Here is a 24,004-nt window from a genome sequence, read left to right on the forward strand (position 1 = left end):
GTGTGAATGACTGGGAGGACAGACACTAAAATGCTAACAGTGTTATTTCTGAGTGGTGGGATTTAATAAAAGAAAAAGCCAGTTGCCATGAAGTCGACCCAGACTCATGGCCACCCCACGTGTGTCAGAGTAAATCTGTGCTCCATAGGATTTTCAATGGCTGATTTTTGGAAGTAGATTACCAGGCCTTTCTTCCAAGGCACCTTGAACCCCCAGCCTTTCGGGTAGCGGTTGAGCACATTAGCTGTGGGCACCACCCAGGGACTCCTGTGGGGTGCTGGGTGGATTTCGTTTTCTGCTCTCATCAGTTGTTTTCCCCTTGGTTTCCTCCGTGGAGCACATATGGTTTTTTTTTTTTTTTTTATATAATAACTTTTATTAAGCTTCAAGTGAACGTTTACAAATCCAATCAGTCTGTCACATATAAGTTTACATACATCTCACTCCCTACTCCCACTTACTCTCCCCGTCTTGAGTCAGCCCTTTCAGTCTCTCCTTTCTTGACAATTTTGCCGGCTTCCCTCTCTCTCTATCCTCCCATCCCCCCTCCAGACAAGAGTTGCCAACACAATCTCAAGTGTACACCTGATATAATTAGCTCACTCTTCATCAGCGTCTCTCTCCCACCCGCTGACCAGTCCCTTTCATGTCTGATGAGTTGTCTTCAGGGATGGTTCCTGTCCTGTGTCAACAGAAGGTCTGGAGAGCATGACCGCCGGGATTCCTCCAGTCTCAGTCAGACCATTAAGTTTGGTCTTCTTATGAGAATTTGGGGTCTGCATCCCACTGCTCTCCTGCTCCCTCAGGGGTCCTCTGCTGAGCTCCCTGTCAGGGCAGTCATCGATTGTGGCCGGGCACCAACTAGTTCTTCTGGTCTCAGGATGATGTAGGTCTCTGGTTCATGTGGCCCTTTCTGTCTCTTGGGCTCTTAGTTGTCATGTGGGCTTGGTGTTCTTCATTTTCCTTTGCTCCAGGTGGGTTGAGACCAATTGCTGCATCTTAGATGGCTGCTTGTTAGCATTTAAGACCCCAGACGCCACATTTCAAAGTGGGATGCAGAATGATTTCATAATAGAATTATTTTGCCAATTGACTTAGAAGTCCCCGCAAACCATGTTCCCCAGACCCCCGCGCTTGCTCCGCTGAGCTTTGAAGCATTCATTTTATCCCGGAGACTTCTTTGCTTTTGGTCCAGTCCAATTGAGCTGACCTTCCATGTATTGAGTGTTGTCTTTCCCTTCACCTAAAGCAGTTCTTATCTACTGATTAATCAATAAAAAAACCCTCTCCCACCCTCCCTCCCTCCCCCCCTCGTAACCACAAAAGTATGTGTTCTTCTCAGGTTTACTATTTCTCAAGATCTTATAATAGTGGTCTTATACAATATTTGTCCACATATGGTTTTTATAACCAGTAGGGAACAACCTTCTCTAACAGAATTCTCTAGAAGAATTGAACTACCACTTCTCAGGCTGGCAGCTCCACTCTCTTGGCAGCAGCTTCTGTGAGGCCGGGTCTCAGGCCTTTCTTTTTAACGGCCCTGGGTGGAGGACAGGGACGAAGTGGTTTTCCTGGGTGCTGATGAGAGGAGGCCTGCCCACGAGGGCAGGAATGGGTAGTGGTAACCGGGTAGGAACCTGAGAGCAACCAGGGGGAACCATCCTGAACTAACCAGCCCATCACCATCTTGGCAGGCCAAGCTGGACGCTGGGCCCCAGGATCCTTGTGCACGGGGCAAGCAGCGGCTGGTCCGGATGTATGCCATATGCCCACGGGAGGACAGTGCCAGTGGCCCCCTCAGCTCCATTGAGGTACTGCGTCCCTGGCCCCTCCTCAGCGCAATCTGGTCCACCCTGGACGGAGGGGAGCTTCTTTCTGCTCATTGCAGCAGGGATGGGTTGGTGCCCCTCTCAATAACAGGCTGTCCTTGAGGTTCCACCTCATTGAGCTTCCAGAGCCTGGGTCCCTGCATTTCTGTTCTCCCCCTTTGGTCAAGGACAGAGCAGGTGTGAGCGCCCGGGCCCTGGCATCCAGGACCTCAGGGTGGGGCAGCAGGGTCACTGCCTGGGACAAAGGGCGAGAGGCGGTGGGAAGCAGCGCCGCTTTGTCACCGCTGTTTGGACCTTGGAGCTTCCTTTCTGGAATGTTCCTCGTCCCCAGTTCCCCGCTGAGCCTGGCCTGCTCACCGACCCCATGGAGAATCCAGAAAGCTACGCATTTCTCCTCCAGAGATCTGCACACACACACCTTAACTACATTCAGGGCCTGAGCAGTCCAAATCCTAGGCTGATGGGATCAGGCGCCTTCCCTGTTTACAATCTTCCATGGCTCCCCAGTGCCCCCAGGTCAAAAGTCCAGCTGTGACTTCTTTTTAGAGGTGGTGGTTGGGGGGTAGGGAGCCTCAGTGCCCAGAACCGGCTCACGACAAATTATTTTTGGTCCCCGGTGACCCTCACTAGCTCCCAGAGCACCCCTGTCCAGCCTCCTCTCTTGCACCCTCCTCACCTGGAATTTAGAACCTAGCCACACTGAGTGGGTCGCTCCTCCACACCCCACCTCCTCTCCCTTCTGCTCTGTGTGCCCTGCCCCCTCCTCCACCTGGCCACCTCTGCTCTTTCAGCTTAGATGCCACTTCCTCCAGGAAGTCCCCCTGACCACCCTGCCCTGCCATGACACCCATGTCCCTGGTGTCCTTGCTAGACTACACTCTTCTGTATTTGCCTGTTGGTCCCCCTGCCCTCCAAGGATATCACCTGTCCTCATGTGTATGCCCAACATGGGCAAATGGCTGGGCACATAGTAGGTGCTGAGGAAATACCTGTTAAGACAGGTGCTGAATTCAGATCTACTCATTTGGGGGCCACCTGCCACACACCTGGTGTCCTCCAGTGCTGTGTCTGCATTTTGGCTGGAACACCTTGCCAGTGTGGGTTTGAATGCAGCTTCCCCTCCCCATGGGTAGCCAGTGGAAAGCAGTCCCACGTCTGGGTCCTCCCCTCACTGGCTGGGGCACCTCACTAATTAGTAATTAGCCTCTCTGAGCCTTGGCTGCCTTACCTGTAAAGCAAAACAATAACAAAAAAAAAAAAAAACAGCTGCTGTCAAGCCAATTCTGATTCACAGCGAACCCATGTGCATCACGGTAGAACTGTGCTCTATAGGGTTCTCAAGGCCATGACCTTTTGGAAAAAGATCACCAGGCCTTTCTTCTGAGGCACCTCTGGGTGGGTCTGAACCACTGTCCTCTCAGTAGTTGAGCACTTAACTATTTGTGCCACCCAGGGACTCCTAATGAGACAATAATACCCACCTTATAGATTTCTCTCAAGAACGAGGCTATAGAAAACATGGAAAGCAGTAATATAGTATCTGGCACATAGCAGATGCTCGATTAATGTGATGTCAGGCTACGCTGTTCCTTCCCCTCCCTCCTCCCCATGCACCGTTAGAGGCTGGGGCGTGCTCTCCGGGGCGAGGTGTGTGAGTGTGAGCATGATGGGGGCTTATGAGCAGCATCCATGTGGACCAGGGTCAGAGTTCTGGGAGTGGACCTGATCATGACTGTGGGCGTCACCAAGTTTGGGCTCTCATCTCTGTCCCCCACCTCCCCTCTCAGCTCTCGTCCGACCTGAGCGCCATGTCCAGCTTCCGCTCCAGCAGCCCGGTGCCACCCAGCCAATGGTCTCTGTACAAGCGGGCCACAGAAGACCTCCGAGAGGACCCCTTGTCTTTAAGGTAGAGAGGGCGCACTGCCGGGGTCCCACACGGAGGGAGACTGCCTAGACTGGACCAGCTGGGGGTCGCGTGGGCAGCTCTGCCACTGGCCTCTGGGCTGGGAAGGAGCTGGGGGTTCCCAGTCTGAGGCTTCTTCTTCTGCCATCCAAAAGCTTCCCGGAAATTCTGGAGGCAGAGCTGGGAGCCTCCCCAGGGGACAGGGAGGACGATGTGGACCTGGACTATGAGATCCTAGACAAGGCAGGTGAGCAAACCCCACCTTGAACCTTGATCCCGCCACCTCCTGGAGCAGCGCAGGCAGAGTGGGGAGCAGGGAGCTCAGGCGGGCAGGTGAGATGGCTGGGTCTCTCTCCAGGGATGGGCAGGAGGAGGGAACCTGCCACTGCTCAGAGTGCTGGCACTCCAGCAGATACATGGCTGCCATCCCTTACGAGGGTCTGCCTGACTCCACCTGGAGGCTGAGGGACCTGTGTGCATGCCCACATCCAAGTCAGATCCAAGTTCAGAGAGCTATAGACACGCACACGCACAGACTCACACACGCATGCATACACACATTCACACACCCATGCCCACGCACACACACACGCACTCAGAGACACACAGACATGCACACGCACACACTCACAGAGACACACAGACTCTCACACAGACACGTTTTCATACACACAATTACAGAGATACACATGCATGCATGCACTCTCTCACACATACACACATTTTCCCACATTCTCATACACACACACACTTTCACACATAACTTACACACACACTTTCTCACACACCCACACACTCTCAACACAGACACACACGTGGTCACACTTACACATGCTCACACACACACAAATATACTCACGCACACACACACACACACACACACTCTCATAGACACACTCTCTCGCATTGCCCCTGGCCCTCCCTGCTTCCATCTGTGGACACTTGGGCCCCCACTGATTTCAGGAGGTGACAGTGGTAGGGTCTCAGTGGCTGGGACACATGACACAGGGTGTGCCTGCCTGTGGAGATCTTCCCTGGGGGTGGGTACCTCTCCTCCTCAAGACCACAGCTCACAGGCACGGCCTCCTTACTCCCCCACCTGTGCGCATGCACCATGCCTCTGGGGACAGCGGCCTTTGAGGCGGGGACAATTGCTCTGTAGGTCACGTGGGGCCCCTCTGCAGACTCTGCGTTACCTCTGGAAACAGGGACAAGCTGAAAGGGTCCACCCTAGGCACCAAAGGCACGCGTTTGCTGGCCTGAGACCGTGGGTGTGGAAGGCGTACTCCTCTTTCATTTTTGTTGGCCGGAATTCTATATAATACCTTGTTTTCATACACTTTTAGTGGGATTGCCTTCAAATGCACATTTCCATTTGGCTTTAAATAAATGACAAATGGGTTTTTACCTGCAAGCCGGCACAAGGCCACCCACAGCGGTGAAGTCTCTGCTGGCTGTCTGTCCTTGTGGGGAGTTTTGAGCTGAGAAGCATGGCCACAGACCTCTGGGGGCTGCTCTCTGAGCTGGGGGCACACCATTTGCCTCTCAGGCTGCATATTAAAATGCTAGAGCTGGGGGACCCTGGGAGCAACTGGTCCTGGGACTGCCACATTAGGGCTCGCTGTGGCCAGCAGAGTGGCCTGGGGTACGCAAGAGGCAGCCACCGGCCAGGGACAGGGATCGCTGCCACACAGAAATGCACGACCGTACAGACACACAGACCCACGCAGAAATGCAGGCCCAGGCAGGAACTCAGGACCGTGCAGAAACACAGGCTCAGGTAGGAACGCAGGACCGTACAGAAACGCAGGCCCGTATGATGATGCAGGCCCAGACAGAAACACAGGCCCAGGCAGAAATGCAGGACCGTGCAGAAACGCAGGCCCAGGCAGGAGCGCAGATCTGTGCAGAAGTACAAACCCTGCAGAAACGCAGCCCACATGGAAACACACGCCAGATTAGATTTTTCAAGTGAAGCCAGGAATCAGACTTTGGGCGAAATCTCCATCTTTTAAAATGTTGGCAACTAACCCAAATATTAAAAAACAATACAATGTGTGCCAAGCCCCTGCCTGTCCCCTGATTTTAGAGAAGATGGAGTGAACGTTCTGAGCAGCAAGGAGAGGGAGGAGGAAGAGGAGCCTCAGTCTCAGAAAATGGGAAAGCCGGGTCAGGTTGGGGTGCTTAGGTGGGGGTGGATAGGGTGCTGAGGTTGTCCCTCACCTCACCTCGCAGCCTCGCCTGAGCTCAGCCTGTCAGCTCCTGGCTCCCCTCAAGGCCTTCCTGAGGCAGAGGGTGGTTCACAGCCCTTCCCTGGCAGCCTCTATGTCTCAGACAGGTGAGTGAGGACAGGTGAGGAGTCTCTCTCCTCCTGGGTGGCTGGTTGGGGAGCTGTGGCCGGGGCCTGCCGACTGTGTCCTGAGGACGGGGTCATCGCAGGGGGATGGAGAATTCCAGAATGCTGGGGTGGGGGATCACCTGGTGCACGGGTACCCCTACGTCTACGCTGCCTGTGGTGTGGGTCATCTCCACCCGCCGGCCCTGTCCTTCCGGCAGCAGTGTGCCTGTGCGGCGGCGGCCAGCCCGCAGGATCCTGAGCCAGATCACAGTGCTGGCCTTCCAGGGGGACGCGCTGCTGGAGCAGATCAGCATCATTGGTGGGAACCGCACGGGCATCTTCATCCACCGGGTCACCCCCAGCTCGGCGGCAGATGAGATGGCGCTGCGCCCAGGCACCCAGATTGTGATGGTGAGCAGGACCAGCCCACAGCCTCAGGGAGGTCAGCGGGTGGCTGGCGCAGTTCACCCGGGCACCCTTAGATCTGCTTTGACAAGGACGTGTTACCGATTGCCCACCTCCTTCTTGGGCCGATTCTGCAGTGTGCACTCATTATAGAGAGAGACTGATTCCTGGTGGAGCCCAGCCACCTCCCCCAACCCGGGACCCTTTAACCTCACAGTGCCTCTGAGCCTCCCTCCCTGTGGCTGGATTGTAAAATGTAGAGAAGAGGCTGCTGGGAGGCAGATGGGGCCCTGGGTCTTTCCCTAAGGCCACTTGACAGGGGCATTTTTGAAGCCTTTTTATTCTAAAAAATACATAAACCTGCAGAAAACATCAACGTGCAACTTAACTATTATCAAGTGATTATATATCGGGTGGGGGGGAGGGTGCTGTGACCTAAAAACAGAAGTATTAAATTTCAAGCTTTCAAAAATACCAAGAAATTGTGCAAACAGGCTTCCCGCCGTGCCTGGTACTCACCCCATTGCTCTGGAAGGGGGCAGGGGAGTAGGCAGGTGCAGGGAGAGAAGGGGAGGAGAAAATTAGGGAGCGATGGGGCTGTGCCCCTTGGCTGGGAGGCCCTTGAGCCCCACTGGTTTCTGTCTGGGGATAGGCTGTCCACGTGTTGAGCTCTCGTTTGTCTTAAATGATCTACACATCAAGCTCCTAATATAAGTGTAATCCCCTATTCTCCAAGCCACACAATACAAAAAGCCCTGCGGTACCTTTCTCAAGTCCTCTCAAGATTTTATAACTTTGGGGAGACACCCTGATATCCTAATGGGCTGAATTCACTTCTAACAGCATTAAAAATGTATCTTCAGGGGGCCAAGATGGCTGACTAGGTAGACGCTACCTCGGATCCCTCTTGCAACAAAGACTCGGAAAAACAAGTGAATCGATCACATACATGACAATCTATGAACCCTGACCATCAAACTCAAATCTAAAGAGTTGACCTGAGTGACAGGGGAGGGAAAAGCTGCTCCCTGAAGCAGTGACCACCTCTGGAACTGGCGTCCCGCTCCACAGCCTTGAGCCCTCCCAGTTCCCTGGTGCCGAGTGGCGGGGCCGATTGCGGCTTGCTGAAGCGGGGCAGGCACGGGACACAGCCCTAACCCCTAGCTCCCTGGGGTAACCTCGGTAGAGACTCAGCCAGCACAAGCAGGCAGCACACTGACGCGGCTAACAAGAGAACGAGCAACCATGGGGAAGGAGCAACTGTTTTTAGAGCCTGGAGCCAGCGTCCTAGTCAGAAAACCTTGGTGCCGGGCTTTGGACTGGGCACAGGGGAGCTGAGCACGGCTTCCTGAGACGGCGCGAACACGGGACGCAGCCCTAGCCCCCTGAAGTGAACTCGGGGGAAGCCCAGCCAGCACATGCAGGCAGTGCAATGACGTGGCTGACAGGAGGAGAAGTCATCGGGAGGCAGCAACTGGTTTTGGAGCCTGGAGTGTGGTGTCCCAGCTGGGGAACCCTGGTACTGGGCTTTGGACTGGGAGCAGAGGAGCTGACCAGGGCTTCTGAGACAGCACAAGCACGGGACAGGGGCTTGAACCTTGGGGGCAATCTCGACCCAGCCAATGCACACAGGCTACGCGCCCCTCGGGAATCTCAGATAAAACAGTCATCACCAAGCAAGATAAGTAACTTTGTCTATATTGCTGGGTGCTACTCTCTCCTATCTATCTGATCCCTCCCCTCCCTGCTCCAGGCGGCTTCATTAACATTGGAATTTCCTGGGCCAGGGAGTGAAGTGCTCTGCGGTTTCTTTTTTTTTTTTGTCTTTTCCTAACCCATTCTCCTGGCCTGAGAGAAGCAGCTACTAAAAACCCAGGGACAAAGAATCCTTCCCTGACTTCCCGAAATTGGAACAAGAATACAGAACCAGCTCCAGCTAAGCATATGAGATCCACAGTCTTTGGCTTTCATCCTTACGGAAAACAAGGTGGCTTTATAATGCAAAGGAAACTCTGAGAGAGATCTGACTGTAATTGTTTTAGCAGATCACTGGAAAGACAAGTTTTCTAGGTTTGATAGCTCTATCTATTAAATAGAGACCTCACTGATCCACAGCGGGGAACTGAGGGCTGAAGCTCCACCCAAACCACCTAGCCACCTGCCAAAGGGGTCTGAGGATACTGACACCTACCAATCTTTAGAGGTACATGCATTGGGTGCCTAAGGTACAGCTGCAGAGCCCACCCACCAAAGTGCTTTAGGAATAGAGACACACCTACCTCAGTGGCACGTAGGGGAAGGCTATCAGCATCCTGCCCCCCAGAGTGTGACCCCCTATTGCTACTAGAATCTGGTGCACACAACTATCACCACTACTCCTCTAAGTTAATAGGTGACAGTCTACACCACACACTTGGTGACCCAAAATCAGAACACCTAAGCTGATCCTATTCAAGAATAGTGAATGGACTCTTAGGCTTATATATCTGGTAACAGCCCAAACCAGCTGGTAATAGGACATAAGTGATTCAAAGGCTACAACAATCAAGACAGTGCAATCTAGTAGCCCATCTGTGTATATTGAAAGAAAATAAAACAAGATAAGACTCAGTGAGCAAATATAAAATAAATCATTAGAATGTCTTATAGATGGCTTGGAGACAGCAGTCGATATCAAACCACATAAAGAAGCAGACCATGATTGCTTCTACAACTCCCCAGATTAAAGAATCAAAATCTTTCTCAAATGAAGATACAATCCTGGAATTGCCAGATGCAGAATATAAAAAACTAATTTACAGAATGCTTGAAGACATCAGAGATGACCTCAGAAATGAAATAAGGCAATCTACAGCAAAACCCAAGGAACACACTGATAAAGCAGCTGAAGAAATCAAAAAGATTATTCAAGAACACAGTGGAAAAATTAACAAGCTGCAAGAATCCATAGAGAGACAGCATTCAGAAATCCAAAAGATTAACAGTAAAATTACAGAATTAGACAACTCAACAGGAAGTCAGAGGAGCAGAATCGAGCAATTGGAATGCAGAGTGGGGGAGGTGGAGGATAAAGCAATTGACACCAATACAGCTGAAGAAAAATTAGACAAAAGAATTAAAAAAAAAAGAAACCCTAAGAATCATGTGGGACTCTATCAAGAAGAATAACTTGCGTGTGATTGGAGTTCCAGAACAGGGAGGGATAACAGAAAATACAGAGAGAATAGTTGAAGATCTGCTGGCAGAAAACTACCCTGGCATCAAGAAAGACGAAAGGATATCTATCCAAGATGCTCATCGAACCCCATACAAGATTGATCCAAAAAGAAAATCACCGAGACATATTATCATCAAACTTGCCAAAACCAAAGATAAAGAGAAAATTTTAAAAGCAGCCAGGGATAAAAGAAAAGTCTCCTACAAAGGAGAATCAATAAGAATAAGTTCAGACTACTCAGCAGAAACCATGCATTCAAGAAGGCAATGGGATGACATATATAGAGCACTGAAGGAGAAAAACTGCCAGCCAAGGATCATATATCCAGCAAAACTCCCTCTCAGATATGAAGATGAAATTAAAACATTTACAGATAAACACAAGCTTAGAGAATTTGCAAAAACCAAACCAAAGGTACAAGAATTACTAAAAGAAATTGTTTGGTCAGAAAATCAATAGTATCAGATACCAACACAACACAAGGTCACAGAACAGACCATCCTGGTATCAACTCAAATGGGGAAATCACAACAAATTAATTTTAAAAAGAAAAAAATGCTCAAAACAGGAAATCATTGAAGTTATTATGTAAAAGATCACAATAATCAAAAAGAGGGACTAACTATAGGAGGCATAGATCTTCCATATGGAGAGGAAAACAAGGCAATATAGGATGATACAAGTTAGGTTTTTACTTAGAAAAATAGGGGTAAATATTAAGGTAACCACAAAGAAGTCTAACAATTCCATAACTCAAAGTAAAACCAAGAAAAACATAACGACTCAGCAAACATTAATTCAACCACTATGAAAATGAGGAACACACAATTTACAAAGAAAAATGTCTCAGCACAAAAAAGTAAGTGGAAAAATGAAATTGTCAACAACACACACAAAAAGGCATCAAAATGACAGCACTAAACTCATACTTATTTATAATTACGCTGAATGTAAATGGACTAAATGCACCAATAAAGAGACAGAGAGCCTCACACTTGGTAAAGAAACACGATCTGTCTATATGCTGCCTACAAGAGACACACCTTAGAGACACGAACAAACTAAAACTCAAAGGATGGAAAAAAATATATCAAGCAAACAACAATCAAAAAAGAGCAGGAGTGGCAATATTAATTTCTGACAAAATAGACTTTAAAGTTAAATCCACCACAAAGGATAAAGAAGGACACTACATAATGATTAAAGGGACAATTGACCAGGAAGATATAACCATATTAAATATTTATGCACCCAGTGACAGGGCTGCAAGATACATAAAACAAACTTTAATGGAACTGAAAAGTGAGATAGACACCTCCACAATTATAGTAGGAGACTTCAACACGCCACTTTCAGAGAAGGACAGGACTTCCAGCAAGAAGCTCAATAGAGACACGGAAGACCTAATTGCTACGTTCAACCAACTTGACCTCGTAGACTTGTACAGAACACCCAACAGCTGCAAAGTATACTTTTTTTTCTAGTGCACGTGGAACATTCTCTAGAATAGATCACATATTCGGTCATAAAACAAACCTTTGCAGAATCCAAAACATGGAAATTTTACAAAGCATCTTCTCAGACCACAAGGCCATAAAAGTAGAAATCAATAACAGAAAAATCAGGGGAAAAAAATCAAATACTTGGAAATTGAACAATACCTCGCTCAAAAAAGACTGGGTTATAGAAGACATTAAGGAGGGAATAAAGAAATTCATAGAATGCAACGAGAATGAAAACACTTCCTATCAAAACCTCTGGGACACAGCAAAAGCAGTGCTCAGAGGTCAATTTATATCGATAAACGCACACATACAAAAAGAAGAAAGAGCCAAAATCAGAGAACTGTCCCTACAACTTGAACAAATAGAAAGCAAGCATCAAAAGAATCCATCAGGCACCAGAAGAAAACAAATAATAAAAATTAGAGCTGAACTAAATGAATTAGAGAACAGAAAAACAATTGGAAGAATTAACAAAGCCAAAATCTGGTTCTTTGAAAAAACTAACAAAGTTGATAAACCATTGGCCAGACTGACTAAAGAAATACAGGCAAGGAAACAAATAACCCAAATAAGAAATGAGATGGGCCACATCACAACAGACCCAACTGAAATTAAAAGAATCATATCAGATTATTATGAAAATTGTACTCTAACAAATTTGCAAATCTAGAAGAAATGGATGAATTCTTGGAAAAACACTACCTACCTAAACAAACACAATCAGAAGTAGAACAACTAAATACACCATTAACAAAAGAAGAGATTGAAAAAGTAATCAAAAAACAGCTAACAAAAAGAAGCCCTGGTCCGGATGGCTTCACTGCAGAGTCCTACCGAACTTTCAGAGAAGAGTTAACACCACTAGTACTAAAGGTATTTCAGAGCATAGAAATGGATGGAATACTACCTAACTCATTCTATGAAGCCAGCATATCCCTGATACCAAAACCAGGTAAAGACACCACAGAAAAAGAAAATTACAGACCCTCATGAACATAGATGCAAAAATCCTCAACAAAATTCTAGCCAATAGAATTCAACAACGTATGAAAAAAATCTACCACGACCAAGTGGGATTTATACCAGGTTGGTTCAATATTAGAAAAACCATTAATGTAATCCTCCATATAAATAAAAGACAAAAACCACATGATCTTATCAATTGATGCGGAAAAGGCATTTGACAAAGTCCAACACCCATTCATGATAAAAAAAACTCTCAGCAAAATAGGAATTGAAGGAAAATGCCTCAACATAATAAACGGCATTTATACAAAGCCAACGGCCAACATCATTCTAAATGGAGAGAGCCTGAAAGCATTTCCCTTGAGAACGGGAACTAGACAAGGATGTCCTTTATCACTACTCTTACTCAACATTGTGCTGGAAGTCCTAGCCAGAGCAGTTAGGCTAGACAAAGAAATAAAGGGCATCTGGATTGGCAAGGAAGAAGTAAAAATATCTCTATTTGCAGATGACATGATCTTATACACAGAAAACCCTAAGGAATCCTCCAGAAAACTACTGAAACTAATAGAAGAGTTTGGCAGAGTCTCAGGTTATAAAATAAACATACAAAAATCACTTTTGATTCCTCTACATCAACAAAAAGAACACCGAAGAGGAAATAACCAAATCAATACCATTCACAGTAGCCCCCAAGAAGATAAAATACTTAGGAATAAATCTTACCAAAGATGTAAAAGACCTATACAAAGAAAACTACAAAGTACTAGTGCAGGAAACTAAAAGGGACCTACATAAGTGGAAAAACATACTTTGCTCATGGATAGGAAGACTTAACATAGTAAAAATGTCTATTCTACCAAAAGCCATCTATATATACAATGCACTTACAATGCAAATTCCAACGACATTTTTTAATGTGATGGAGAAACAAATCACCAACTTCATATGGAAGGGAAAGAAGCCCTGGATAAGTAAAGCATTACTGAAAAAGAAGAAGAAAGTGGGAGGCCTCACTCTACCTGATTTTAGAACATATTATACAGCTACAGTAGTCAAAACAGCCTGGTACTGGTACAACAACAGGCACATAGACCAATGGAACAGAATTGAGAACCCAGATATAAATCCATCTACATATGAGCAGCTGATATTTGACAAAGGCCCAGTGTCAGTGAATTGGGGAAAAGATAGTCTTTTTAACAAACGGTGCTGGCATAACTGGATATCCATTTGCAAAAAAATGAAACAGGACCCATACCTCACACCATGCACAAAAACTAACTCCAAGTGGATCAAAGATCTAAACATAAAGACTAAAATGATAAAGATCATGGAAGAAAAAATAGGGACAACATTAGGAGCCCTAATACAAAGCATAAACAGAATACAAAACATTACTAAAAATGACGAAGAGAAACCAGGTAACTGGGAGCTCCTAAAAATCAAACACCTATGCTCATCTAAAGACTTCACCAAAAGAGTAAAAAGACCACCTACAGATTGGGAAAATTTTTTCAGCTATGACATTTCCGATCAGCATCTGATCTCTAAAATGTATATGATACAGCAAAAACTCAACTACAAAAAGACAAATAATCCAATTAAAAAATGGGCAAAAGGTATGAACAGGCACTTCGCTAAAGAAGACATTCAGGTAGCTAACAGATACATGAGGAAATGCTCACCATCATTACCCATTAGAAAAATGCAAATCAAAACTACAATGAAATTCCATCTCACTCCAACAAGGCTGGCATTAATTGAAAAAAAACACAAAATAATAAATGTTGGAGAGATTGTGGAGAGACTGGAACACTTACACACTGCTGGTGGGAATGTCAAATGGTACAACCACTTAGGAAATGTATTTGGCGCCTCCTTAAAAAGCTAGAAATAGAACTACCATACAATCCAGCAATCCCACTTGTTGGAGTATATCCTAGAGAAATAAGAGCCTTTACACAAACGGATATATGCACACCCATGTTCACTGCAGCACTGTTCACAATAGCAAAAAGATGGAAGCAACCAAGGTGCCTATCAATGGATGAATGGGTAAATAAATTATGGTATATTCACACAATGGAATACTATGCAGTGATGAATCTGTGAAACATTTCATAACATGGAGGAGCCTGGAAGGCATTATGCTGAGTGAAATTAGTCAGATGCAAAAGGACAAATATTGTATAAGACCACTATTGTAAGATCTTGAGAAATAGTTTGAACTGAGAAGAAAACATTGTTTTGTGGTTACGAGAGGGGAGAGGGAGGGTGGGAGAGGGTTATTTACTGATTAGATAGTAGATAAGAACTACTTTAGGTGAAGGGAAGGACAATACTCAATACAGGGAAGGTCAGCTCCACTGGACTGGACCAAAAGCAAGGAAGTTTCCGGAATAAACTGAATGCTTCGAAGGTCAGCGGAGCAAGGGCGGGGGTTTGGGGACTATGGCTTCAGGGGACATCTAAGTCAATTGGCAAAATAAATTCTATTAAGAAAACATTCTGCATCCCACTTTGAAGTGTGGCGTCTGGGGTCTTAAATGCTAACAAGCGGCCATCTAAGATGCATCAATTGGTCTCAACCCACTGGGATCAAAGGAGAATGAAGAACACCAAGGTCACACGACAACTAAGAGCCCAAGAGACAGAAAGGGCCACATGAACTAGAGACTTACATCATTCTGAGACCAGAAGAACTAGATGGTGCCCGGCCACAATCGACGACTGCCCTGACAGGGAACACAACAGAGAACCCCTGAGGGAGCAGGAGATCAGTGGGATGCAGACCGCAAATTCTCATAAAAAGACCAGACTTTATGGTCTGACTGAGACTAGAAGAATCCTGGCGGTCATGGTCCCCAAACCTTCTGTTGGCCCAGGATAGGAACCATTCCTGAAGACAACTCATCAGACATGGAGTGGACTGTATCAGGTGGACACTTGAGACTGTGTTGGCAACTCCTGTCTGGAGGGGAGATGGGAGGGTAGAGAGGGTTAGAAACTGACAAAACGGTCATGAAAGGAGAGACTGGAAGGAGGGAGCGGGCTGACTCATTAGAGGGAGAGTAAATGGGAGTACATAGTAAGGTGTATATAAGTTTATATGTGAGAGACTGACTTGATTTGTAAGCTTTCACTTAAAGCCCAATAAAAATTATTTTTTAAAAATGTATCTTCCTATGTTTCTTGTTATTACGATATACCGGTAACCAGTTGCCACGGAGTGGACTCTGACTGGTGGCACCCCATGCGTGTCAGAGCAGAACTGTGCTCCAGGATGTTTTCAAAGGCTGATTCTTTGGATGTTAGATCGCCAGGCCTTTCTTCCTAGGTGCCTCTGGGTGGACTTGAACCTCTGACTTTTCGGTTGTCAGCAGAGCACCTTTGCACCCCCCAGGGGCTCCTGTAACAAATAGGCTCATAAACTTACGATGGCGCAGGGGAGGAAATGGGACAGTGACAGCCCTGTGCTTTAGGGAAGGGTTGGCGTTTGTGCCTCGGGTGGGAATGTGTCGCACACGTCATTGCAGCCTACAGAAGACGCGTCAGCATGGCGGAGGGTGACGTCCTGTATCCAGGTTCTGACACAGCTTTTGACAGAAGATCTGATGTGTGTGGCCTCTCATTTGGCTGAGGCATGTGGGTGGCTGGGACGGGCAAGTCGGTCCAGCCGTGGGGTACCCTATGCCTGCCTCCAGGACCCCCCTTTCAGCTTCCTCATATCTAGCCCATGACCCCAGAATCCTCATCAATGAGGCTGACCCTTGTGATTTGCCCTTAGGTCGATTACGAAGCGACGGAGCCAGTGTTCAAGGCTGTGCTGGAAGACATGACCCTCGAGCAGGCTGTCGGACTCCTTGGGCGGGTGGACGGCTTCTGCCGCCTGTCTGTGAAGGTCAACACGGAGGGTACGGCTTCCCCAGCCCTCTCCCTTTGAGGCCACCCAGTCCCCATCCCCACCTGTCACTGCTTCTGCAGCTGACCCCAGAGCTGAGGGTGGGCTCGGCCAGGTTGCACCTGCGTCTGCAGAGGTGCCCCAGGTAGCCAGGACCCCAGGGCCCAAGTGGCCTTCCGTGAAGACCTCCTTCCCCTCCCATGTTCACATTCTAGAACGGTCTCTGGAACTCACTGGTATGGATTCGCAGCCCTGTGGGGGTCTGACACTCATGTCCTCTTTTCTCAGGATACAAGAAGCTGGTCCAAGACTTGGAGGCCAAGGTGGCCACCTCCGGGGACTCCTTCTACATCAGGGTCAACCTGGCCATGGAGGGCCGGGGGGAGGGGGAGCTGCGGGTGCACTGCAACGAGGTCCTGCACGTCACTGACACCCTGTTCCAGGGCCACGGCCGCTGGCATGCCCACCGCATCAGCCCCTACACCATGAAGGACACCAGTCATGGTGCCATCCCCAACTACTCACGGTGGGTTGTGTGTGTGAGAAGCTGTAAGAAGTGGGATCCCCAGCATCAGTGCTGAGGCCAGAGTCTCGGTGATAGGCACTATTCTCTTTTGAAAATGGACCTCAGTTCTAGAGCATTCTAGAACATTCTAGTTTCCCAACCTCTGCACTATGGACATTTGGGGCTGGGTCATCCCATCCTGTGCATTGTAGGGTGTTCAGCAGCATCCTTGGTCTCTACCCATCAGATGTCAGGTGCTCCCCCTTCCCCTGGTTGCAACAACCAAAACAGTCTTCCGGTGTGGCCAGCGGTCCCCTGGAGGCAGGGTAACCAAACATCCTAGTTTGCCCGGGACTGTCTCCATTTTAGCACTGGAAGGCCCATATCCCAGGAAACCCCTCAGCTCTGGGCAAACCAGGGACTTGGTCACCCTACCAAAAAAAAAAAAAAATCCCAAACGAGTTGCCATTAAGTCCACTCTAACTCATGGCAGCCTCATGTGTGTCAGAGTAGAAATGTGCTCTGTAGGGTTGTCAGTGGTTTATTTTTCCAAAGTAGGCGGCCAGGCCTTTCTTGTGAGGCACCTCTGGGTGGACTCGAACCTCTAACCTTTCGGCTAGCAGCCGAGTGCGTTCACCGTTTGTGCCGCCACATTTGGGTGTCTGGTCCAGCCCTTCTCAAATCACACTGCAAACCCAAGTCACCTGGGATGGGATTCAGTAAGTGGGTTGGGGAGGGCTGGGGTACCTTGGTCCACGGACCACACTTTGAGTAGCAAGGTCCTAAGGGGGTGGTCTTCAGCCCTGGCTGCTCATTAGAATCCCCTGGGAGACCACCTGCGACCCACCTCAAAACAATGAAATCTACACTCTGTGGGAGGGCTGAGGCATAGGTGTCCTTTTAGAGACCCTCCCTGCCCTAGCGGATCGAGAACTGAGAACCACTGCCTGGAGCCAGCCTCTTGGGGTTTTTTGCAATGGTGTCAGGAGCTAGGGGAGGGTAACAAGCGCCCAGGGGCCATCTCTAATTGCCCCCCCATTCCAGTGCCCAGGGGCCATCTCTAATTGCCCCCCCAATTCAAACACCCAGGGGCCATCTCTGATTGCCCCCCAACTCCAAAGCCCAGGGACCATCTCTAATTGCCCCCCAATTCTAACACCCAGGGACCATCTCTAAATTGCGCCCTGCCCCCAATTTCGAGACGAACAGACGTGGATAGCAGCTATACATCAGCAGAAACGTCTCCCTCCCTCCACCTGTCCAGCTGGCTCAGTCAGGCACCTTTCATATTTGTGGCACCTCGGAATGTCATTCTGCTCCTTGTCTGGTGCCCCCTTGGACTTGCACCTGGGGAAAAGTGCCCGCCTCTGCACCCCTCCTGCCCCGCCTCGAATGGCATGGCCCCTTCGCCTAGTTGACTCTCTCTGTCCAGCCCCAGGCAACTGGTTAGGCCTCTCTCCTCTCCTCAGGGCCCAGCAGCTGCTCATTGCCACCATCCAGGACATGACACAGCAGAGCACGGCTACCCGCAAGGTGAGGGGCACCTGGGATGCAGAGTCACACTCTGGGGGGCCTGCCCCTCCACACCTGGCCAGCCTCGCTCCTGACCTGAGGCCCCAGCTCATGCCATCTGCCCCTCGTTCCACCTAAAGTCTTGCCCACCTGGAGGGGTGGGCTGGGGGCTGGGTGCGGGCTGGGTGCTGGCTGGGAGCTGGCATGATTCATCCCCCCTCTCACCTGGGTCTGCACGCCTCCTGCTGGCCAGCCCTGACCGGTGCATCCACAGTGTCACGATTAGTTTCCAAGCAGCTGTTTCTCTGCCCAGGCTCTCCCTCCGCCTTCTTTGTTCCTCGTACTTCCATGGGGTCTGGTGCCTTCTCATTCTCAGATGCAGACCCCAACTCAGGTTGTGAGCACTCACATGCAGACGTGCTTCCCTGGGCTGGACTGTCAGGGAAGGACCCCACTCTTCCTGCCCCCCTGCAGCCCACCCTCAGTGCCAAGGCCCTGCTCTGGGCTCTGCCTGCCTCAGGACCCCTCCCGTCTGCCTTCGCTGTATCTGGCCTCCGGCACTGAGCCTGGCACCCTGAATGTTTAGCAGGCATGGCCTGATGGAGCAGGGGTCCCACGGGGTTTGCTGATGGGGTGGGGTGCAGGCAGGACAGGGCCCAGGTCCTATGTCAGTGGCTTCAACGCCCCCTCATCCCTCCTGTCTCCCCCCTGCCTACAGCAGTCATCTGCGGGCCCCCAGAAACTAGTCCGCATTGTCAGCATGGACAAAGCCAAGGCCAGCCCTCTGTGTTCGTCCCTCGAAGGGGGCCACTCGGACCCTGGCAAGTTGGAAGGTGAGGCTGCTGTGGGTGTCAGCAGTCCACCATGGGTGAGGGTCTTTGGGGTGGCTGCTGGCTGGGGGGTCTGTTGGGGTGATCCCACTCTCTTGGCTAGCACCCGATTTGTAAGAATAACAATTAAGCTCCAGGGGCCCTTCTGGAGAGAGGCTGAGCTAAACCAGCTGCCATCCAGTTGACTCTGACTCCTGGCGACCCCGTGTGTGTCAGAGTAGAACTGTGCTCCACAAGGTTTTCAGTGGCTGAGTTTTTGGAAGTAGATCACCAGGCCTTTCTTCCCAGGTGCCTCTGGGTGGACTTGAACCTTTGACTTTTTGGTTAGTAGCCAAGCATGCTAACTAACCCTTTGCCCCACCTGGGGACTCCTGGTTGAGCTACACATCTTTATACCCTTTGAATGGATCCACCTACTTCTGTAATCTGCCCCAATAAAGTAGTCCCAAAGTCATGGTAACAACTGTGTTGACAGCACTCCTTGAAAAGAGTAAGCTTGAAAAGTGCCCAAATGCCCAATGTCATACAAACCTGTGGACCCTCCGTTTAGCCGCAGGGTGATGGTGAGTGCAGGGGTCACAACAAAGAGCTCAGAGAAGCACGGACCCCCAAGAGTAAAGCCACGCAGTGCAGACCGCCCGAGGTGCATTTAGAGTCAGGTAAATAGTTTTGAGAGGACAGTGGAGGTTCAGTGTAGAATTCTCCCGTTCTATGCAGCGACCTGGGTTGGATTCCTGACGAGGGCACCTCGTGCACAGCCACCACCCCCCATCAGTGGAGACTTGGGTGTTGCTACGATGCTGAAAAGGTTTCAGTGGAGCTTCCGGACTAAGACAGACTAGAAAGAAAGGCCTGACGATTGACTTCCAAAAATTGGCCAACAAAAACCCTATGGATCACAAGGCCCAATCCACAACTGATGGTGGGAAGGTGCAGGACTGGGAAGGGTTTCGTTCCATAGTGCATGGGGTCGCCGTGAGTCAGGGGCCGACTCACCGGCACCTAACAACAACAAAATAGCTTTGAGTTTATTTTGTTCTTCTGGACAAGTGTCTTGGGTTCATACTATGAAATGGCAGGCAGAGAATACAAATAAAGACCTGGGAAAAGGGACCCAGGAGAAAGAAAGGGGGACTGTGTGTGCCGGGAGGACAAAGAGGGGTGGCCCACAGTATCTTCCAGACCCTGAAGAGTTGTTTGAAAGGAAGAAAATTGATTTTCCCTCTGTTCCTCGGGGGCCCAACAGGGAAGCAGGGATGGAACTAACGGCTGCAAAGCTCAGGCAGCCTCCTGTTTAGCCAGGGGGTGAAAGGAACGTAACCAACAGTAGCCAGTGGTGTGAGACATGGAATCAGCCACCAGTGCTGGAGCCCAGTGTGTCCGATGTTATTCTAGATGCCGGGGCTGCCGCAGTCGGAATAGACCCTCCACAAGGGGCTGGCCTGGGGGGAGCGTGGTTAACAGCCCAGGACAGCTGAAGATGGGGGAGGGGGAGCTGTTGAGGGGAAGGGTCTGACAGATGTGGGGGAAGCTGGACCATGGAGGGAGCTAACGAGTGAGGGGGAGAGGTGACAGTGGGAGGATTGATGGGGGGAGCTGACAGTAAGGGGGCTGACAGATGGGTGCTGACAGTGGGGGTGCTGATGCTGGGGGAGCTGACAAGTGGGAGCTAACAGTGGGGGAACTGATGGATGGGAGAAGAGCTGATGGTAGGGGAGCTGGAAGGTGGGAGCTGTCAGTAGCGGGGCTGACTGGTGCGGGGGGCTGGTGCTGGGGGGCTGGTGCTGGGGGGCTGATAGGTGGGAGCTGACAGTGGGGGGACTTATGGGTGGGGGAAGAGCTGATGGCAAGGGGGCTGATAGGTGGGAGCTGACGGGGGGCTGATGGGTGTGGGGGTCTGATGGTGGGGGGGCTGATAAGTAGGGGGACCTGATGATGGTCCAGGGAGCTGACGTAGCCTGGGTGCCGCCCACCCCCACTCATGGCTCTCTCTGCAGACTCCTCCACCGTGTGTTTCTGGGCCGAGAGCTGCTTCACCCTGGTGCCCTACACCCTGGTGCGCCCCCACAGGCCCACCCAGCCCCGGCCCGTGATCTTTGTGCCCAGGGTGATCGGGAAGATACTGATCGAGAAGCTGTGCCTCCTCAGAGGGTTTGAGAAATGCCCGGCAGGTCTGTTCTCACCTGTGGCCCACCTGCATGTAGGGTGGGGCCAGGCCCTTGCAGGACACTTACCTGCTCTCCTTAGAGCTGACGTTAGGTGCTAGTCTCCTGGGGCTGTGGCAACAAAGCCCACAGAGCGCGGCTTAAAACAGCATCCTTCTCAGCTCTGGAGGCCTCAGCTCTGGGTGGGGGCTTCCTTTCCTCTCCCAGCTTCTGCCGTGGCCAGCCGGCCTTGGCTTGTCGACGATGCACCCTCTGTCTCCGCCTCCATCTTCACAGGTCTCCTCCCTGTGTCTGCGTCTCGTCTCAGCACCCCTCTCCTTTCTCTTGTAAGGATACCCACCATCGGATTCAGGGCCCTCCCTGAGCCAGTATAACCTCATCTCAACAGATTCCACCTGCAAAGACCGTGTTTCCAAATGAGGTCACATTCTCAGGTTCTGGGTGGACATGGATTTGGGGGGACGCTGTTCAACCCGGTGCAGTTACTGCTGGCGAGTAGGCTGGTACTAAGCCAGGGAGTAAGCCGAAGTGTTCCATCACCCCCCACAAAGTTCGTGGAGGGGAGCCGGCCAGTGGGGTCCTTGCTCCAAGGGACAGACTCAGGTGTCTGCCGTGCTCCTGACTAGAAAGGAGGTGGAGCTGTCTGTCATCTCTCCATCCATCACTGACCAACAGCTGCCCTGAGAGCGCAGGTTAAGATGTGGAGGTGACAGGGCCCTGTCCTGCCCTCCTAGAGTTGGCTTGCTAGCAGGGGAGACAGAGGGAAACAAGCACACGCCATGCAGTTCCTTTAGTAAGCGCCTCCTGTGCGCCAGGCTCTGTGCAGGAGTCAGAGGCTCTCAAGGGCTGTTTGGCTGGGGGAGGATGAGCCAGTGCAGGAGGGGGTAGGAGAGAAGGTCCAGGTGTGGCCCAGGAGGGAGCGATGGGTCCTCAGGGAGGGGAGAAGGGAGGAAGGATGTGCTGACGGGTAGGCATGTGTGAGCAGAAAGGGGCAGTGAGGCCGAGGAAGCAGGCTGTGCCAAGGCACCGAGGCACACAGACGGTGCGATGGGACATCCTGTCTGCTCTGTCACCTGCAGAGTACTTGAGCCAGGAGGAGTATGACACCCGGAGCCAGAGAGGGGACATCATCCAGGAGCCAGAAGGGTCCAGCAGCCGCTGCTGGGTGACCCGCCAGGCCGTGGAGTCTCTCATGCAGAAGGTGGGCCCAGGTTCACCCAGGCACGGAGGCTGTATTTGGGGAGCTCATTCCCCAGAGGAGGGGAGCGGGGTGGGGAGGATTCTCTCCAAAGCCCAGCAGTGAGGGCAGACTGGCCAGAAGCCATTCCCAGGGTGGCGTGGAACGGAACGTGGGGGAGAGGCTGCAGTTGGCTGACCAGGAGATTTGGGATGTTCATCCCCCTGAAGACCTCCCCTCCATGCTCAGCAGGAGCCACATGGAGAGACCACACCTGCTTCTGACACTGAGACCCTTGTGAGCTCGGGAGAGTCTTTTAACTGCCTTGAGCCTTGGTTTTCTCAACTCCGGAGATGTTTGATCAATACTTGTTAAATGAGTGGATAAGGGGAGTAGCCATGCTCTCAGGTCCCTGGGTGGTGCAATTTGTACTCGACTAAAGGTTGGTAGTTCGAGCCCACCCAGCGGCACTGTGGAAGAAAGGCCTGACGATCTGCTCTGTAAAGATTACAGCCAAGAAAACCCTATGGAGCAAGTTCCCCTCTGTAACACTTGGGATTGGAATTGACCCAACAACAATGGGTTTGATTTTTTTTTAAACCATGCTCCGCACGCCTGCCTTGCAAGGTTGTTTTAAGGTTCAAACAAATACATGGAAGGCTTTCTCTGTGGATGATCTCATTTATGCAGATACAGGCTGAAGGATGCAGCGGTGGGCCCATGGGGGCTGGGAGCCAGACAGGACCCCCACCCCATGCCCACAGAAGTTGATACCAAAAAAAAAAAAAAACAAAAACTCATTGCCATCAAGACGATTCCGACTCATAGCAACCCTACAGGACTGAGTAGAACTGCCCCATAGGGTTTCCAAGGAGTGGCTGGTGGATTAGAGCTGCTGACCTTTTCGTTAGCAGCCAAACTCTTAACCACCCCGCCAGGGGCTGGGATGGAGCCCTCCAATTCAGACTTTGAGCACCTTGGCCATGCCCACCTCCGCACCACACCAAGGCTTGCAACTTCTGAAATTTCCCGGTGAAAAATCAAACAATAGAACTTTAAGATGCTACATGTACGAAGTGGTTAAAGAGTCCCCAGACTTCCTCGCACTCACCATTCTGTGTTCAGCTAGGGGTGTGGGGCTCCTTTCGCCCCCAAGGCTATGGCTGACTTCCTCTTCCCGCCCCACTGCCCCCAGAACACGCATGGCCTCCTGGACTTGGGGCTGGCCGGTGCCTGCGCCCTGCAGAGCAGGGAGATTTTCCCCATCATCCTCTACATCTCCACCAATGAGAAGACCGCCAAGAGGCTCAGGTAGGCACCTCCACCCGCACTGAGCTGTGGACTTGGGACCAGGTCCCTAAGCACCCCTAAAGCCCCGCCCCTGGACCTTGGGGCCCATTCTGGTTCCCAGGAACTCCCCTGCTCTGGCCCCTGGAGGTGCCAGCAAAGCAGTTACCCACAACTCCCTGGACAAAGGTTCCCCCCACTCCTGGGGAGCAGCCCGGGGCACAGCTGGGGGGTGAGAACCTGGACTGCGCTAACCCAAAGAAACTTCTAAGGGGCTCCACATTCACGGGATGCATGTAGTTAACGTGTTCCAATTCGTGCTAGCTGAAGAAAAAGCAGTGCCGAAAAGCCTTCTTGGTTTACATTTGGGGGCAAACCGAGACGGCCTGCTGCCTCCTTTCATGTGTGGCACTTGAGGTTGAAGGTCATAAACCAGACCCTCCCCATCAGGGGAATGTCAT

The 24,004-nt window shown here is 50.5% G+C and overlaps 1 protein-coding gene across 10 annotated transcripts in view; it reads left to right on the top strand.

The window, feature by feature from the left end:
* CARD14 (caspase recruitment domain family member 14) overlaps positions 1-24,004 on the top strand; it is a 51,581-nt gene that overhangs the window by 27,210 nt on the left and 367 nt on the right. For 4 of the 10 annotated variants that reach the window (XM_049858970.1, XM_049858974.1, XM_049858971.1 and 1 more), the window contains 12 exons: positions 1,695-1,811; positions 3,617-3,735; positions 3,888-3,979; positions 5,968-6,070; positions 6,289-6,481; positions 15,954-16,080; positions 16,356-16,593; positions 18,042-18,105; positions 18,803-18,917; positions 20,912-21,085; positions 22,159-22,280; positions 23,452-23,567. In XM_049858970.1, the coding sequence (XP_049714927.1) occupies positions 1,695-1,811; positions 3,617-3,735; positions 3,888-3,979; positions 5,968-6,070; positions 6,289-6,481; positions 15,954-16,080; positions 16,356-16,593; positions 18,042-18,105; positions 18,803-18,917; positions 20,912-21,085; positions 22,159-22,280; positions 23,452-23,567 (1,580 nt within the window). Of the gene's footprint in view, positions 1-1,694; positions 1,812-3,616; positions 3,736-3,887; positions 3,980-5,967; positions 6,071-6,288; positions 6,482-15,953; positions 16,081-16,355; positions 16,594-17,735; positions 17,759-18,041; positions 18,106-18,802; positions 18,918-20,911; positions 21,772-22,158; positions 22,281-22,508; positions 22,926-23,451; positions 23,568-24,004 lie in introns of those variants that run through there. The other 6 variants (XM_049858972.1, XM_049858973.1, XM_049858975.1 and 3 more) reach the window with 6 other exon arrangements.

This window comes from Elephas maximus, chromosome 19 (genome assembly GCF_024166365.1).
Source record: "Elephas maximus indicus isolate mEleMax1 chromosome 19, mEleMax1 primary haplotype, whole genome shotgun sequence".
NCBI classification, from domain to species: domain Eukaryota; kingdom Metazoa; phylum Chordata; class Mammalia; order Proboscidea; family Elephantidae; genus Elephas; species Elephas maximus.